This window comes from Heterodontus francisci, unplaced genomic scaffold, assembly GCF_036365525.1.
Source record: "Heterodontus francisci isolate sHetFra1 unplaced genomic scaffold, sHetFra1.hap1 HAP1_SCAFFOLD_349, whole genome shotgun sequence".
Lineage (NCBI taxonomy): Eukaryota > Metazoa > Chordata > Chondrichthyes > Heterodontiformes > Heterodontidae > Heterodontus > Heterodontus francisci.
Window position 1 is genome coordinate 562,398 of NW_027140807.1, and position 19,055 is coordinate 581,452.

At 49.9% G+C, this 19,055-nt stretch overlaps 1 protein-coding gene across 1 annotated transcript in view; it reads right to left on the reverse strand.

Moving 5' to 3' along the window:
• LOC137361197 (uncharacterized) overlaps positions 1-19,055 on the reverse strand; it is a 52,018-nt gene extending 32,963 nt beyond the window's left edge. The window contains exons 1-8 of the mRNA XM_068026119.1: positions 18,971-19,055; positions 18,299-18,656; positions 16,640-16,754; positions 13,823-13,951; positions 13,026-13,195; positions 11,291-11,456; positions 10,059-10,206; positions 9,886-9,965 (exon numbers count right to left, since the gene is read on the reverse strand). Of these exons, the coding sequence (XP_067882220.1) occupies positions 9,886-9,965; positions 10,059-10,206; positions 11,291-11,456; positions 13,026-13,195; positions 13,823-13,951; positions 16,640-16,754; positions 18,299-18,656; positions 18,971-19,016 (1,212 nt within the window). The 5' untranslated portion in view covers positions 19,017-19,055. The remainder of the gene's footprint in view (positions 1-9,885; positions 9,966-10,058; positions 10,207-11,290; positions 11,457-13,025; positions 13,196-13,822; positions 13,952-16,639; positions 16,755-18,298; positions 18,657-18,970) is intronic.

The following is a 19,055-nucleotide window of genomic DNA, read 5'->3' on the forward strand; positions in this document are numbered from 1 at the left end:
GCCCCTCACCAGTCTGTTACACAGGAACAGGAGGAGGACATTCAGACCCTCTCCTGTCTGCTTCACAGGAACAGCTGGAGGACATTCAGCCCCTCTCCAGTCTGTTACACAGGAACAGGAGGAGGACATTCAGCCGCTCTCCAGTCTGTTACACAGGAACAGGAGGAAGACATTCAGCCCCTCGCCAGTCTGTTACACAGCAACACGAGGAGGACATTCAGCCCCTCACCAGTCTGTTACACAGGAACAGGAGGAGGTCATTCAGCCCCTCTCCTGTCTGCTTCACAGGAACAGCTGGAGGAGATTCAGCCCCTCTCCAGTCTGTTACAAAGGAACAGGAGGAGGACATTCAGTCCCTCTCCAGTCTGTTACACAGGAACAGGAGGAGGACATTCAGCCCCTCTCCAGTCTGCTACACAGGAACAGGAGGAGGACATTCAGCTGCTCTCCAGTCTGTTACACAGGAACAGGAGGAGGGCATTCAGACACTCGCCAGTCTGTTACACAGCAACAGGAGGAGGACATTCAGCCCCTCTCCAGTCTATTACACAGGAACAGGAGGAGGACATTCAGCCGCTCTCCAGTCTGTTACACAGGAACAGTCGGAAGACATTCAGCCCCTCGCCAGTCTGTTACACAGGAACACGAGGAGGACATTCAGCCCCTCACTAGTCTGTTACACAGGAACAGGAGGAGGTCATTCAGCCCCTCTTCTGTCTGCTTCACAGGAACAGTTGGAGGAGATTCAGCCCCTCTCCAGTCTGTTACACAGGAACAGGAGGAGGACATTCAGCCCCTCTCCAGTCTGTTACACAGGAACAGGAGGAGGACATTCGGCCCCTCTCCAGTCTGTTACTCAGGAACAGGAGGAGGACATTCAGCCCCGCTCCAGTCTGTTACACAGGAACAGGAGGAGGACATTCAGCCCCTCTCCAGTCTGTAACACAGGAACAGGAGGAGGACATTCAGCCCGTCTCCAGTCTGCTACACAGGAACAGGAGGAGGACATTCAGCCCCTCTCCAGTATGTTACATATGAACAGGAGGAGGACATTCAGCCCCTCTCCAGTCTGCTACACAGGAACAGGAGGAGGACATTCAGCTGCTCTCCAGTCTGTTACACAGGAACAGGAGGAGGGCATTCAGACCCTCGCCAGTCTGTTACACAGCAACAGGAGGAGGACATTCAGCCCCTCTCCAGTCTATTACACAGGAACAGGAGGAGGACATTCAGCCGCTCTCCAGTCTGTTACACAGGAACAGTAGGAAGACATTCAGCCCCTCGCCAGTCTGTTACACAGGAACACGAGGAGGACATTCAGCCCCTCACTAGTCTGTTACACAGGAACAGGAGGAGGTCATTCAGCCCCTCTTCTGTCTGCTTCACAGGAACAGCTGGAGGAGATTCAGCCCCTCTCCAGTCTGTTACACAGGAACAGGAGGAGGACATTCAGCCCCTCTCCAGTCTGTTACACAGGAACAGGAGGAGGACATTCAGCCCCTCTCCAGTCTGTTACTCAGGAACAGGAGGAGGACATTCAGCCCCTCTCCAGTCTGTTACACAGGAACAGGAGGAGGTCATTCAGCCCCTCTCCAGTCTGTTACACAGGAACAGGCGGGGGACATTCAGCCCGTCTCCAGTCTGCTACACAGGAACAGGAGGAGGACATTCAGCCCCTCTCCAGTATGTTACATATGAACAGGAGGAGGACATTCAGCCCCTCTCCAGTCTGAAACACAGGAACAGGAGGAGGACATTCAGCCCCTCTCCAGTCTGTTACATTTGAACAGGAGGGTAACATTCAGCCCCTCTCCTGTCTGCTACACGGGAACAGGAGGAGGACATTCAGCCCATCTCCAGTCTGTTACACAGGAACAGGAGGAGGACATTCAGCACCTCTCTAGTCTGTTACACAGGAACAGGAGGAGGACATTCAGTCCCTCTCCAGTCTGTTACACAAAAACAGGAGGAGGACATTCAGCCCCTCTCCAGTCTGTTACACAGGAAGAGGAGGAAGACTTTCAGCCCCTCTCGTGCTTGTTACACTGGAACAGGAGGAGGACATTCAGCCACTCTCGAGTCTGTTGGACAGGAGCAGGAGGAGGACATTCCGCCCCTCTGGAGCCTGTTATACAGGAACAGGAGGAGGACATTCAGCCCCTCTCCAGTCTGTTACATAGGAACAGGAGGAGGACATTCAGCCCCTCTCCAGTCTGTTACACAGGAAGAGGAGGAAGACATTCAACCCCTCTCGAGTCTGTTACACTGGAACAGGAGGAGGACATTCAGCCACTCTCGAGTCTGTTGGACAGGAGCAGGAGGAGGACATTCAGCCCCTCTCCAGTCTGTTACATAGGAACAGGAGGAGGACATTCAGCCCCTCTCCAGTCTGTTACACAGGAAGAGGAGGAAGACATTCAGCCCCTCTCGAGTCTGTTACACTGGAACAGGAGGAGGACATTCAGCCCCTCTGGAGCCTGTTCTACAGGAACAGGAGGAGGACATTCAGCCCCTCTCCAGTCTGTTAGACAGGAGCAGGAGGAGGACATTCAGCCCCTCTCCAGTCTGTTACATAGGAACAGGAGGAGGACATTCAGCCCCTCTCCAGTCTGTTACACAGGAAGCGGAGGAAGACATTCAGCCCCTCTCGAGTCTGTTACACTGGAACAGGAGGAGGACATTCAGCCACTCTCGAGTCTGTTAGACAGGAGCAGGAGGAGGACATTCAGCCCCTCTGGAGCCTGTTATACAGGAACAGGAAGAGGACATTCAGCACCTCTCCAGTCTGTTAGGCAGGAGCAGGAGGAGGACATTCAGCCCCTCTCCAGTCTGTTAGACAGGAGTAGGAGGAGGACATTCAGCCCCACTCGAGTCTGTTACACAGGAGCAGGAGGAGGACATTCAGCCCCTCTCGAGTCTGTTACATAGGAACAGGAGGAGGACATTCAGCCCCTCTACAGTCTGTTACACAGGAAGAGGAGGAGGACATTCAGCCACTCTCGAGTCTGTTAGACAGGAGCAGGAGGAGGACATTCAGCCCCTCTGGACCCTGTTGTACAGGCACAGGAGGAGGACATTCAGCCCCTCTCCAGTCTGTTGGACAGGAGCAGGAGGAGGACATTCAGCCCCTCTCCAGTCTGTTACATTGGATCAGGAGGAGGACATTCAGCCCCTCTCCAGTCTGTTACACGGGAAGAGGAGGAAGACATTCAGACCCTCTCCAGTCTGTTACACTGGAACAGGAGGAGGACATTCAGTCACTCTCCAGTCTGTAGACTGGAGCAGGAGGAGGACATTCAGCCCCTCTGGAGCCTGTTATACAGGAACAGGAGGAGGACATTCAGCCCCTCTCCAGTCTGTTAGACAGTAGCACGAGGAGGACATTCAGCCCCTCTCCAGTCTGTTACTCAGGAACAGGAGGAGGACATTCAGCCCCTCGCCAGTCTGTTACACAGCAACAGGAGGAGGACATTCAGCCCCTCTCCAGTCTATTACACAGGAACAGGAGGAGGACATTCAGCCGCTCTCCAGTCTGTTACACAGGAACAGGATGAAGACATTCAGCACCTCGCCAGTCTGTTACACAGGAACACGAGGAGGACATTCAGCCCCTCACCAGTCTGTTACACAGGAACAGGAGGAGGACATTCAGACCCTCTCCTGTCTGCTTCACAGGAACAGCTGGAGGACATTCAGCCCCTCTCCAGTCTGTTACACAGGAACAGGAGGAGGACATTCAGCCGCTCTCCAGTCTGTTACACAGGAACAGGAGGAAGACATTCAGCCCCTCGCCAGTCTGTTACACAGCAACACGAGGAGGACATTCAGCCCCTCACCAGTCTGTTACACAGGAACAGGAGGAGGTCATTCAGCCCCTCTCCTGTCTGCTTCACAGGAACAGCTGGAGGAGATTCAGCCCCTCTCCAGTCTGTTACAAAGGAACAGGAGGAGGACATTCAGTCCCTCTCCAGTCTGTTACACAGGAACAGGAGGAGGACATTCAGCCCCTCTCCAGTCTGCTACACAGGAACAGGAGGAGGACATTCAGCTGCTCTCCAGTCTGTTACACAGGAACAGGAGGAGGGCATTCAGACCCTCGCCAGTCTGTTACACAGCAACAGGAGGAGGACATTCAGCCCCTCTCCAGTCTATTACACAGGAACAGGAGGAGGACATTCAGCCGCTCTCCAGTCTGTTACACAGGAACGGTCGGAAGACATTCAGCCCCTCGCCAGTCTGTTACACAGGAACACGAGGAGGACATTCAGCCCCTCACTAGTCTGTTACACAGGAACAGGAGGAGGTCATTCAGCCCCTCTTCTGTCTGCTTCACAGGAACAGTTGGAGGAGATTCAGCCCCTCTCCAGTCTGTTACACAGGAACAGGAGGAGGACATTCAGCCCCTCTCCAGTCTGTTACACAGGAACAGGAGGAGGACATTCGGCCCCTCTCCAGTCTGTTACTCAGGAACAGGAGGAGGACATTCAGCCCCGCTCCAGTCTGTTCCACAGGAACAGGAGGAGGACATTCAGCCCCTCTCCAGTCTGTAACACAGGAACAGGAGGAGGACATTCAGCCCGTCTCCAGTCTGCTACACAGGAACAGGAGGAGGACATTCAGCCCCTCTCCAGTATGTTACATATGAACAGGAGGAGGACATTCAGCCCCTCTCCAGTCTGCTACACAGGAACAGGAGGAGGACATTCAGCTGCTCTCCAGTCTGTTACACAGGAACAGGAGGAGGGCATTCAGACCCTCGCCAGTCTGTTACACAGCAACAGGAGGAGGACATTCAGCCCCTCTCCAGTCTATTACACAGGAACAGGAGGAGGACATTCAGCCGCTCTCCAGTCTGTTACACAGGAACAGTAGGAAGACATTCAGCCCCTCGCCAGTCTGTTACACAGGAACACGAGGAGGACATTCAGCCCCTCACTAGTCTGTTACACAGGAACAGGAGGAGGTCATTCAGCCCCTCTTCTGTCTGCTTCACAGGAACAGCTGGAGGAGATTCAGCCCCTCTCCAGTCTGTTACACAGGAACAGGAGGAGGACATTCAGCCCCTCTCCAGTCTGTTACACAGGAACAGGAGGAGGACATTCAGCCCCTCTCCAGTCTGTTACTCAGGAACAGGAGGAGGACATTCAGCCCCTCTCCAGTCTGTTACACAGGAACAGGAGGAGGACATTCAGCCCCTCTCCAGTCTGTAACACAGGAACAGGAGGAGGACATTCAGCCCGTCTCCAGTCTGCTACACAGGAACAGGAGGAGGACATTCAGCCCCTCTCCAGAATGTTACATATGAACAGGAGGAGGACATTCAGCCCCTCTCCAGTCTGAAACACAGGAACAGGAGGAGGACATTCAGCCCCTCTCCAGTCTGTTACATTTGAACAGGAGGGTAACATTCAGCCCCTCTCCTGTCTGCTACACGGGAACAGGAGGCGGACATTCAGCCCATCTCCAGTCTGTTACACAGGAACAGGAGGAGGACATTCAGCACCTCTCTAGTCTGTTACACAGGAACAGGAGGAGGACATTCAGTCCCTCTCCAGCCTGTTACACAAAAACAGGAGGAGGACATTCAGCCCCTCTCCAGTCTGTTACACAGGAAGAGGAGGAAGACATTCAGCCCCTCTCGTGTTTGTTACACTGGAACAGGAGGAGGACATTCAGCCACTCTCGTGTCTGTTGGACAGGAGCAGGAGGAGGACATTCCGCCCCTCTGGAGCCTGTTATACAGGAACAGGAGGAGGACATTCAGCCCCTCTCCAGTCTGTTACATAGGAACAGGAGGAGGACATTCAGCCCCTCTCCAGTCTGTTACACAGGAAGAGGAGGAAGACATTCAGCCCCTCTCGAGTCTGTTACACTGGAACAGGAGGAGGACATTCAGCCACTCTCGAGTCTGTTGGACAGGAGCAGGAGGAGGACATTCAGCCCCTCTCCAGTCTGTTACATAGGAACAGGAGGAGGACATTCAGCCCCTCTCCAGTCTGTTACACAGGAAGAGGAGGAAGACATTCAGCCCCTCTCGAGTCTGTTACACTGGAACAGGAGGAGGACATTCAGCCACTCTCGAGTCTGTTGGACAGGAGCAGGAGGAGGACATTCAGCCCCTCTGGAGCCTGTTCTACAGGAACAGGAGGAGGACATTCAGCCCCTCTCCAGTCTGTTAGACAGGAGCAGGAGGAGGACATTCAGCCCCTCTCCAGTCTGTTACATAGGAACAGGAGGAGGACATTCAGCCCCTCTCCAGTCTGTTACACAGGAAGCGGAGGAAGACATTCAGCCCCTCTCGAGTCTGTTACACTGGAACAGGAGGAGGACATTCAGCCACTCTCGAGTCTGTTAGACAGGAGCAGGAGGAGGACATTCAGCCCCTCTGCAGCCTGTTATACAGGAACAGGAAGAGGACATTCAGCACCTCTCCAGTCTGTTAGGCAGGAGCAGGAGGAGGACATTCAGCCCCTCTCCAGTCTGTTAGACAGGAGTAGGAGGAGGACATTCAGCCCCACTCGAGTCTGTTACACAGGAGCAGGAGGAGGACATTCAGCCCCTCTCGAGTCTGTTACATAGGAACAGGAGGAGGACATTCAGCCCCTCTCCAGTCTGTTACACAGGAAGAGGAGGAGGACATTCAGCCACTCTCGAGTCTGTTAGACAGGAGCAGGAGGAGGACATTCAGCCCCTCTGGACCCTGTTGTACAGGCACAGGAGGAGGACATTCAGCCCCTCTCCAGTCTGTTGGACAGGAGCAGGAGGAGGACATTCAGCCCCTCTCCAGTCTGTTACATTGGATCAGGAGGAGGACATTCAGCCCCTCTCCAGTCTGTTACACGGGAAGAGGAGGAAGACATTCAGACCCTCTCCAGTCTGTTACACGGGAAGAGGAGGAAGACATTCAGACCCTCTCCAGTCTGTTACACTGGAACAGGAGGAGGACATTCAGTCACTCTCCAGTCTGTAGACTGGAGCAGGAGGAGGACATTCAGCCCCTCTGGAGCCTGTTATACAGGAACAGGAGGAGGACATTCAGCCCCTCTCCAGTCTGTTAGACAGTAGCACGAGGAGGACATTCAGCCCCTCTCCAGTCTGTTAGACAGGAGCAGGAGGAGGACATTCAGCCCCACTCGAGTCTGTTACACAGGAGCAGGAGGAGGACATTCAAACCCTCACCGCTCTGTTAGACAGGAGCAGGAGTAGGACATTCGGCCCTTCTCCAGTCTGCTACACAGGAACAGGAGGAGGACATTCAGCCCCTCTCCAGTATGTTACATATGAACAGGAGGAGGACATTCAGCCCCTCTCCAGTCTGAAACACAGGAACAGGAGGAGGACATTCAGCCCCTCTCCATTCTGTTACATTTGAACAGGAGGTTAACATTCAGCCCCTCTCCTGTCTGCTATACAGGAACAGGAGGAGGACATTCAGCCCATCTCCAGTCTGTTACACAGGAACAGGAGGAGGACATTCAGCCCCTCTCTAGTCTGTTACACAGGAACAGGAGGAGGACATTCAGTCCCTCTCCAGTCTGTTACATAGGAACAGGAGGAGGACATTCAGCCCCTCTCCAGTCTGTTACACAGGAAGAGGAGGAAGACATTCAGCCCCTCTCGTGTTTGTTACACTGGAACAGGAGGAGGACATTCAGCCAATCTCGAGTCTGTTGGACAGGAGCAGGAGGAGGACATTCAGAACCTCTGGAGCCTGTTATACAGGAGCAGGAGGAGGACATTCAGCCCCTCTCCAGTCTGTTACATTGGATCAGGAGGAGGACATTCAGCCCCTCTCCAGTCTGTTACACAGGAAGAGGAGGAAGACATTCAGCCCCTCTCGTGTTTGTTACACTGGAACAGGAGGAGGACATTCAGCCAATCTCGAGTCTGTTGGACAGGAGCAGGAGGAGGACATTCAGACCCTCTGGAGACTGTTATACAGGAACAGGAGGAGGACATTCAGCCCCTCTCCAGTCTGTTACACAGGAAGAGGAGGAAGACATTCAGCCCCTCTCGAGTCTGTTACACTGGAACAGGAGGAGGACATTCAGCCACTCTCGAGTCTGTTGGACAGGAGCAGGAGGAGGACATTCAACCCCTCTGGAGCCTGTTCTACAGGAACAGGAGGAGGACATTCAGCCCCTCTCCAGTCTGTTAGACAGGAGCAGGAGGAGGACATTCAGCCCCTCTCCAGTCTGTTACACAGGAACAGGAGGAAGACATTCAGCCCCTCTCGAGTCTGTTACACTGGAACAGGAGAAGGACATTCAGCCACTCTCGAGTCTGTTAGACAGGAGCAGGAGGAGGACATTCAGCCCCTCTGGAGCCTGTTACACAGGAACAGGAGGAGGACATTCAGCCCCTCTCCAGTCTGTTAGACAGGAGCAGGAGGAGGACATTCAGCCCCTCTCCAGTCTGTTGGACAGGAGCAGGAGGAGGACATTCAGCCCCACTCGAGTCTGTTACACAGGAGCAGGAGGAAGACATTCAGCCCCTCTCCAGTCTGTTAGACAGGAGCAGGAGGGGGACATTCAGCCCCTCTGGAGCCTGTTATACAGGAACAGGAGGAGGACATTCAGCCCCTCTCCATCTGTTGGACAGGAGCAGGAGGAGGTCATTCAGCCCCTCTCCAGTCTGTTACATAGAAACAGGAGGAGGACTTTCAGCCCCTCTCCAGGCTGTTACACAGGAAGAGGAGGAAGACATTCTGCCCCTCTCCAGTCTGTTACACTGGAACAGGAGGAGGACATTCAGCCCCTCTGGAGCCTGTTATACAGGAACGGGAGGAGGACATTCAGCCCCTCTCCAGTCTGTTAGACAGTAGCAGGAGGAGGACATTCAGCCCCTCTCCTGTCTGTTAGACAGGAGCAGGAGGAGGACATTCAGCCCCACTCGAGTCTGTTACTCAGGAGCAGGAGGAGGACATTCAAACCCTCTCCGCTCTGTTGGACAGGAGCAGGAGGAGGACATTCAGCCCCTCTCCAGTCTGTTACAGAGGAACAGGAGGAGGACATTCAGCCCCTCTCCAGTCTGTTACACAGGAACAGGAGGTGGACATTCAGCCCCTCTGGAGCCTGTTATACAGGAACAGGAGGAGGACAGTCAGCCCCTCTCCAGTCTGTTACACAGGAACAGGATTAGGACATTCAGCCCCTCTCCGGTCTGTTGCAAAGGAACAGGAGGCGGACATTCAGCCACTCTCCTGTCTGTTACACTGGAATAGGAGGAGGACACTCAGCCCCTCTCCAATCTTTTACACAGTAACAGGAGGAAGACATTCAGCCCCTCGAGAGCCTGTTACACAGGAACAGGAGGAGGCACTTTAGCCCCTCTTGAACCTGTTGCACCGGAACAGGAGGAGGCCATTCAGCCACTCTCGAGCCTTTCTCTCTTTCCTTCTTTCTTTCTTTCTTTCTTTATTTCTTTCTTTCTTTCTTTCTTTCTTTCTTTCTTTCTTTCTTTCTTTCTTTCTTTCTTTCTTTCTTTCTTTCTGTCTTTCTTTCTTTCTTTCTATCTCACTTTCTTTCTTACTTTCTTTCTGTCCCTCTCAATTCCCTCCCTCTGTTGCACCCCTTATCCCAATCCCTGCCTCCGTCCCTTACCCTTTTCTTTCCCTGCATTGTCCCTCCACAACCTGTAGGATCTCAAGAAGCACCGGCTACGGGTCCTCAGATAGAACGCACTTACTGTATCCAGTAAATTGTGCACACTGCAGTCTCTTCACCTATCACTCAGAGAGTCCAAGGTCTTCCAAACTAGGGGTGTGCAAGTTCCCAGGTGTTCTGTTGATGTGCGCAGTGCTGTTATCATTTCAGCTGATTTGTCTGCACACCAACACCCATCGCCCATGCACCTGGTCCTCAGCCACAACATTGAGGGTTTTACTCTTTTGTTCTGTTCTTCTGCTGCTTGCTCTTCAGATGAAAGTGACGCGAGTTTCTGGGTTGAAGAGGTTCCAAAAATGTCTAACAATAAAGGTGGACGTTGAATGAAGGATTGGGATATGGGCACAAAACATTTTCAAAGAAAGGCCATTATGGAGTCATCAAAGTAAGTACATTTCCCTTTGTCCTTTTGCAAACATGGCACAAAGTAGGAATCCATTGCTGCTTCTAAAAGTTCCCTGGACATTATAGAGCGATGAGAAGTCATGTTCAACTTGTATAGAATCTTCCTTAGACCACAGTTAGAGCACTTTTCACAGTTCTGTTATTCATTTTAAGAGATATAGAGATACAGGAGAAGGGGCAAAAAAGTAATGACAAGGATGATATCAGAACTGAGAGGTTATAGTTATCAGGAAGAGCTGGAAAGAGAAGGCTGAGGGGGTGATCTGATGGAGGGCTTTAAGATTATGAAAGGGCTTTGGATAGGGTAGACGTGAAAAAGATGTTTTCACTGGTGGGGGAGTCAGGAACTCCGAAACATCAACAGAAGATAGTCACTAATAAATAAAATCGGGAATTCAGGAGAAAATTCTTTACCCAGAGAGTGGGAGGATGTAGGGAGTGGGATAAGGCGAATAGCGGAGATGTATCCAAGAGGGAAGCTAGGTACATAAATAGGGGGAAGGAGATTTAGAAGGATCTATTGATGGGAAGAGATGAAGACGGGAGCGAGGAAGCTCGAGTGGAGGATGAACACCAGCATGAATGTGTTGGGCCGAATGGGCTGCTTCTTTGCTATTTGCCTCACGGCACAGACCAAGGGATATAGTGCATCTCACCTGAGAAGGCAAACCAGCCGCTGGTTTAACATCTCAGGTGAAAATGCAGCACTCCCTTAGTACTGACCCTCTGACAGTGCAGTGCTCCCTCAGTAATGACCCTCTGACAGTGCAGTGCTCCCTCAGTAATGACCCTCTGACAGTGCAGCATTTCCTCAGTACTGATCCTCTGAAAGTGCAGTGCTCCCGCAGTACTGACCCTCCAACAGTGCAGCACTCCCACAGTACTGACCCTCTGACAGTGCAGCACTCCCTCAGTACTGACCCTCCAACAATGCAGCACTCCTTCAGTACTGACTCTCTGACAGTGCAGCACTCCCTCGGTACTGACCCTCCAACAGTGCAGCACTCCCTCTGTACTAACCCTCTGACAGTGCAGCACTCCCTCGGTACTGACCCTCCAACAGTGCAACACCCCCTCAGTACTGAATTGACCAAGTTGGCTGCATTGGCGATCGATGGGCGGTAGGTGGTGATATTGCTCCACTAACCCTGATCGCTTCTTCATTTCTCGGCCGTTCCTTCCTCTGACAGCGACATCAGCTCTGCAATTCCCTCCCTAACCCTCTCCACCACCCTCTCCTCCAAACCGGACCGTTTTCGGGACGTTTTCTCTACGGACGCTGAAGTCGCTGTATAAATGCAAGTCACATTTGTGAACAGGAGGTCCAGGACTTGGAGCATGTCCTCCAGAAACTGATTCTGCCGGCAGTTTCGCTTTATGTTCCTTCTACGGGTAGACACGAACTAAACTGGTCACAGAAAAAGTAACTGGAATTTGTCACGACCGGGATTTCGCGTTTTGTTGCTCCAATTTTCAGCACTTGCCTGTCGTCACTTGATGCAACTGAGTGGCACTGGGAGAACAGTTAAGTGATAACTACATTGATGTGGACCAGGAGTCAGGTAGAAGGGGGTAAGTAGGGCAAATGTTTTCCTGTGGGACATTAGAGAACCAACAACAATCAGGTAGTTTCATGGTCATAATTCATGTCACTGGTACTTTATCTCAATCAATTGAACTTCAACTCTTCTGAAGGCTGCAGTGGGGTTTGAACTCGCGACTACCAAAGCGCCAGCCCGGGCTGTTGGCTTACTGGTCCAGTAATATCACCACCAGTCTAACAACTCAGCTTGTCCCATTCCCCGGCCTTTTCCCTGTAGTCCTGTAAATTTTTGTTTCTCTTCAGGTAATTATCCTGGACCTCGATTGACTCTATCTCCATCGCACTGTCAGGCAGTGCATCGCAGATCATAACACTCACTGTGTTGAAAAGGGTTTTCCCCTGTCACGTTTGTTTGTTTGGGTTTTTTTGCCGTTTACCTTAAACTGGTGTCCCCTGGTTCTCCAGACTTCTGCCAATGAGAACAGATTCTCTCTATCTACTCTGTCCGCACCCCTCATGATTTGGAACAACCCTATCAAGTCTAATCTCAAGTTTCTCTTCTCTATGGAGAACCACCCCAGCTTCTCCAATCTATCCACGTAACTGAAGCCCCCTCATCTCTGGAACCAATCTCTTAAAACATTTCTGCACCCTTTACATCCTTCTTAAAGTGTGGTGTCCAGAATTGGGTGTAATATTCCAGTTGAGGTAGAACCCGTGTTATGTAGAAGTTCGCCATAACCTCTTTGTTTTTCTTTTTAATTTGATGCCTCGATTGATAAAGCCCAGGATTCAGTCGGCCTTATTAACCACTTCCTCAACTTGCCCTGTCATCTTGAGTAATTTACATTGATATACCCCCCAGGTCTCTCTGTTCCTGCACCACCTTTAGAATTGTATCCTTTATTTGAGATTGTCTCTCCTCGTTTTCACCACCAAAATGAAACACTTCACACTTTTATGTAATAAACTGCATTTGCTATTTGCCCGCCCATTCCACCAGCCATTCTACATCCTCTTAAAATCTATCACCATCCTCCTCACGGTTCATAATACTTCCACGTTTTGTGTCATCTGCAAAGTTTGAAATTGTGCCCTGCCCACCCAAGTCTAGGTCATTAATATCGATCAAGAAAAACAGTGGCCCCTGGAGAACCGCACTATATACCTTCCTCCAGTCTGAACAACAACTGTTTACCACTACTCTGCTCCCTGTCACTTTGTATCCATGTTGCTAATGCCCCTTTTATTCCATGGGCTTTATCTTTGCTGACAAGCCTGTTATGTAGTACTTTAACAAACGCTTTTTTTGAAGTTCATGTGCCCCACATCAACCGCATTACCCTCATTAACCCTCTCTGTTACCTCATCAAAAAATGTGTATCCGACTCTTGGTTTTCTGATTCGTCTACAGAGTGCTGGCTGTTTCAAAAGGCCGTGTCGTATTCATCATCTCTGCAGATGGGAGAACCTCAAAGTATCCTGTGTGACTGACCACTTCCTCTGATGTGTCTGTATATATCAGCCGTAGTTTAGTGGGGAGCACCTCGGCACTGAGTCGGAGGTTTGTGGGTTGAAGACCCTGTACAGAGATTTAAGCACAAAATCTAGGCTGACACCCCCAGTGCAGGACAGAGAAAGTGCTGCACCGTGTGGAGGTGTCGCACCGAGTTACTCTCTTTATTTTGGCTGAGATGTTAAAACGAGGCCCCCACTGCAGACGGGTAGGATTCCATAGCCACTATTTCGGAGAATAACAGGGGCATTCTCCAGGGTTTCCAGGCACAATAGTCATCCCTCAACCAACTTTACTAAAACATATTATCTGGTCATTCTCAGTTGGCGCAGTACTACGCAGAACCCGGGGCTGCAAATCGAGTTCGATCAGATGTCAGACAATGAATTTCCATTCAGCGAGTGATCGCGCCCTCTGGCGGCCGCAGAGGCAATACGATGGAGCCTGAATGATTTTCATCACCATTTACCATTTGGATCATTCATCTGGCGTTACCGAGTCGCAGCCGGAGTGTGATCAATGCTACCTACTTCCAGTGAGACGTAGGATTATTTATTGCCATGTGCAAAGATAACCAGATGGTGACAAGTGGAGCAAAACTCCCCCCCTCCCTCCACCCACCCCTCCGCTACCAATATTGGATCTAAGATGCATCAGTTGGAATTCATTCCTGGTTATGTGAATTCACCTCACATTGGTATTTCGAGACAGGGTGCCGACCGGGAGTTTTATAACGCTGCTTGATCTTGGAGCCTGCAAGTAAAGGGTTACTATCTTGTTGGCACGTGGAAAAGACTTCTGATCTGCATCCCTGCAATTTTGCTTCAATAATTAGAGAGCACATTAGCTCAGGAACTCACTTTCGACTTCACTCGCATAATGCAGGTTGGAAATGTGAACAGCATCACTAATCCGTAAAGACTGGGGGAAATCTTAGCGCCGGGAGCCCATTAAAAGTCTTCCACTTAATAAAAGCCAAGAAAAAGAAATGACGGCATGTTGTAGATTTCGGGAACTCCAGTCCAATCTGAAAATATCTGGGGCTGTAGCAAAAGTGGTCGAGCAACAGGGTGAGTAATTTCAATAGCAACATTCTTCTCATTATTGATACTGCAAGAGGGACTCGTGTATATGAACCAGAATAATTTTACATCAATGTACAGCAAGGAATTAGGAAGGCGAGTAACATGTTAGCTTTTATTATAAGGCGTTTGAAACATAAGAGTAAGAAAATTCTTCTGCAGCTAGTTAGGACTTTGGTAACAACACACCTATAGTGTTGTATAGAGTGTTGCTTTCCTTATCTACTGAAGCATGTATTTGCCTCAGCGGAGGTTGCAACGAAGGTTCACTCAATTGGTTCCTCGGAGGAGAAGGCTGCCCAATGAGGAGAAATTGAGTCGAATGGGCTGTTATTCTCTGGAAGAATCAGAGGTGATCCATTTGAAACGTACAAGATGATGAGAGGGTTTGACAGGGGACACACTGAGTGGCTGTTTCCCCCCTGGCTGGAGAACCTAGAAATAAGGGGTCGAAGCTTCAGGATAAGGGGTCGTCTATCGTACTTAGATGAGGAGGAATGTCTTCACTCAGAGGGTTATGACTCTTTGGAATTCGGAGAGCTTTGGATTCTCAGTCAATGAAAATATTGAAGACATGAGATCCATAGATTTTAGGCACCAAGGGAATCCAGGGATGTAGGAATATGGCGGGGAAGTGGAGTGAAGGTAGCAGATCCTCAAGATCTTCATTACGTGGAGGAGCAGACACGGCGGGCCGAATGGCTTACTCCTGCTCCTATTTTCTCATGTTCTGATGTAAGTTGTTCCTGTGCATTTGCAGTGTCAGGTCATTGTGTCATCACAGCACATACGGTCTAAAATATTATCTTTCTCTTCCGGTCTATCCCGTGTTTCACTTGACCATGAAGTCTCGTCATGGCAAACCCTGAAGCCAGTTACGGGCCAACAGATCTTGATAAGGGAAGTTTGTCGATTTCAGTGCAATTTCCAGGCAATCGGAATGAATTATAATCAGAGCAGAGAAAGTTAAGGGACCCAGAGGAAGGTGGTGTTGGAAATCAGGAAGGGTTTTGATAAATTGAACAGAGCGAAGCTGTTTTCTGTGGCAGGAAGGTCGCTAACCAGGGAGGCGCTGATTTAGGGTCAGTGGCAAAAGAAGCAGAAGCAGGACGAGGAGAAAGATTCTGACTGGGACGGGTATTAATGATCTGGAACACATCACCTGAAAGGGCAGTGGAATGGGATTCAGCTTTCAAAAGGGAATTGGATAGATCCTTGGAGCAGACGATTTCCAGGGCAAGGGCAAAAGGGCAGGAGAGTGGGACTAACTGGATAGATATTTTCACAAAAGCAAGCAGAGGCGGGAAGATCTCCTTTCTGTTGAATCTTTCTGTGATGCTAAAATGTGGACAGATCAGAAAGGAACAACTTGACATCATTGCCTTTATTTAAGAAAAGTAAAACTATTCTCCACCCTTTGGCATATGAAACGTGACAACAAAGATATTGGGAGTCTGTGAACCTTATCTGTTATCTCTATGGGTGCATTCTCACTGCAGACAGGGTTCCAGTCAAGCAAACCCTACTTATATGGCTGTGTTGGAGTAGGAACTGCCCTGGGACAAATTCCTCCCGGTACACCAGGGAATTCTGTCAAGAGCAGGCTGGTTATCATCTCAACAGGTCAGTGTTGAAGAGGTTTAACATGACATGTGGAAGTATGTCAATGAGACACCGGTCATTCTTTTTTCAATAGGGGCCCGAAGACTGTCTTCGCCCCTGGTATTGATCCATCCATATCCAGATTTGATAGATTTGCTTCAGTGAGGAACCGTTTTGGGATGCAGTCGATGATTAAGTGGAGACATGACATGTCACAAGAGCTGCCAGCTTGGGAGGAACAGGAACTTTGTGCCTGGCATTTTGGTGCATTCCCCGCCTCATGTCTGGGCCCTGTTGTGGATCAAGTCACCGCAATTGGTTTATTTCTGTTCATTTACGGGATGAGGGCTGGCGAGGGCTACGTTTATTCCCAGGTCTAAAAGCTCTGAAGCAGACTTCTTCTTGAATGCAACTCCGTGGCTGACTAGGCCCATTCCTCAGGGCAGTTAAGGGTGAACAGCACTGCTGCCGGGGTCTGGAGTCACTGAGAGTTCAGACTGGGTGAGGGAGGCAACATTCCTTCCCTAAAGGATATCACTGAACCAGGTGGCTCTTTCCGCCAATCCAGCAGCTTTATGCTGAGCATCATTGCTGGAATACAACTACTGTTACAAAGGCTGCCATCATCAACAACGACATTATTGGTCGACAAGGATGTCAGAAGGTGAACGAGGTGTCCTGGCTATTTTGGCATCTGGCAAAGGCTGCGTTCCGAAGCCTGCCTCTTCAGAATGCAGCCTTCCATACCAGTGCCCTGTTTAGCTTAGTGATAAAACCCAACACCGTTTAATTCAGAGAGTACAGATCTGAGAGATGCCGGATAAACCTTATTCTTGAGATTCACTGTGACACCAGTGACAGTCTCAGTCAGCTCGATGGACCCTCCACCAGTTGGACCGTGTTTCAGCTGAAAGCCCGGCGCCAGCGCCTGGGAGTTCCTGCTGCGAATTCGTTAGACCAAAGTACGTGAATTGAATGCAGTTATGAGACAGTGCACTCCAGGAAGGTGGTGATTGCTCTACCTGGGGATATCGGAATATAATTTCTGAAAATGAGATGGATAAGTTAGCGGTTTGTCAATAAAAAAGATACTGATACGCAGATTAACCACAAGCATTATTCATGGTTGGCGCTGGACAGGTTGAGAGAGCAGTTAATAAAGCATACAGTATCCTGGGCTTTATTAAAAGGGGCAGAGAGTACAAGAGCATGGAAGTAAGTTGAACTTGTACAAGACACTAGTTCAGCCTCAGCTGGAGTATTGTGTCCAGTTCTGGCACTTGAGGAAAGAAATGAAAGAATTGGAGAGAGTGAGGGAAAGATTCAGGAGAATGGTTCCACGGGTGAGGGACCTCAGTTATGATGATAGATTGGAGAAGTTGGGATTGTTTTCCTTGGAGGAGAGAAGGCTGAGAGGTGATTTGATAGAGGGATTCAAAATCATGAGGTGTCGGGACAGAACAGATAGAGAGAAACTGCTCCCACTCGTGAAAGGATGGAGAATGAGAGGGCACAGATTTAAACTAATTGGAAAAAGAAGTAAAAGTGACATGAGGAAAAAATTGTTTCACACAGCGAGTGGTTAATGTCTGGAGTGCAGGCCCAGAGAGTATGATGAGGGCACGTTCAATCGGGGCATTCAAAAGGGACTTATGAAAAAGGAAGACTGTGCAGGGTTACGGGAAGAAGGCGGGGGAATGGGACAAAGTGAATTGCTCATTCGGAGGGCCAGTTCTGACACGATGGGCCGAATGGCCTCCTGCACTGTACCAATTCTCTGATTCTGTGATGAGGAATGTCGATGATAAGTGGCAGTAACTTGATTGCTAACCAGATGATCAAAATTGGGTAAAATTTGTGATAAACACAACAATGGTCAGTTTAAACGGTACAGGGTGATATTCTAAGACAATAAGATGTATCTATCCATCGGAACTTTGATAGTTCTGTCTTTCAGCAGAACCAAGCCATCTATTTATCACTTTAAGAGCTGCTTGCAAGCTGAAAGATAGAGATGCAGACTCACACAGACAATACCAGCACAGCTGAAGAGATTTTTCTTTTAACTTGTTGAGTTATTTTGATCAGGAATGCGATGCCTGAAAGGATGGAGGAAGCAGATTCAGCAGTAACTTGGAAAGGAGATTGGGAAATATATTTGAACAGGAAATATCTGCCGCCCATTGAGGAAAGAGCAGGAGAGTGGGATGAAATAAGTAGATCTTCCGAAGTGATGGCACAGGAACGATGGGCCGAATTGCCTCCTCTGTCCTGTATGATTGTCCAATTCTTTGCAGATTATTTCATCCGCTTTGGAAAGTACTGAAGTGTGGAACTGGATTTTGAGCTGTCTCTCTGGGAGCACTGAGAAACTATTGGATTATTTCAACACTCTGAAAGTTGATGGAAAACTCTGCAAAGTTTCATCAATGAACAGCTGACTTTATGAACTCTGCTTCCTTGAGTTTTCCTCTCTAACACTCACAGTATAAGAGGGTGGTATGTTTTTGACGCAGCCCTGCTCCTGTTTGAATCACTGTGATCACTAGCAGCACAGTAATACACCGCCCTGTCAGTCTGATCCACCCTCAGTATTTTCAGGCTGCAGGTTTTAAGATCGGGTCTGGTGGCTTTAAATCTCTCCTTGAAACCGTCTTCAGGCATTGAATCAGAGGTACCAACCGAGGTCACTATGAGCTGCAACCCTGCTCCGCTGTGCTGGCGATACCAGTACATGTAGTTCTCGTTGGTGTCATTCTGGAAACAGTGCATTTCCGCCGTTTTCCCCTCTGCGACCGTCAGCCGGTTCCCCCACTGGGTAACGACAGCGCTCCTGGACCAGGCTGTGGAGGAACATGAGAAACATATCGGGTCAAAAAGAACAGACACAATAAGGAGAGAGAGAGAGATTTAATGGTAAACCTCCCGATGCACACCACAGTCGATCAGCTCGCTGATGCCCCAGCACAGGGGTCATGTGCTGATTCCCAGAATCGCTGGGCACAACTGCAGTGGCGCTAAATAGCGACACTTGTCCTCAACAGTAAAACCAAACCAGTAAATCTCTAACTGATTGGAGCCCTTTGATATCAACAGGAATTGTGTCTCAAAGCTGATTAACTGGGGCCTGAATTTCCCTCCAAGTAGGAGCAGTAACCTGGGAGCAGCAGGAACAGTAGATGGAGGTAAACAGGACACAGCATGATGCAGGAATGTGAACCCTTCTTTCAACCTTCCAACTT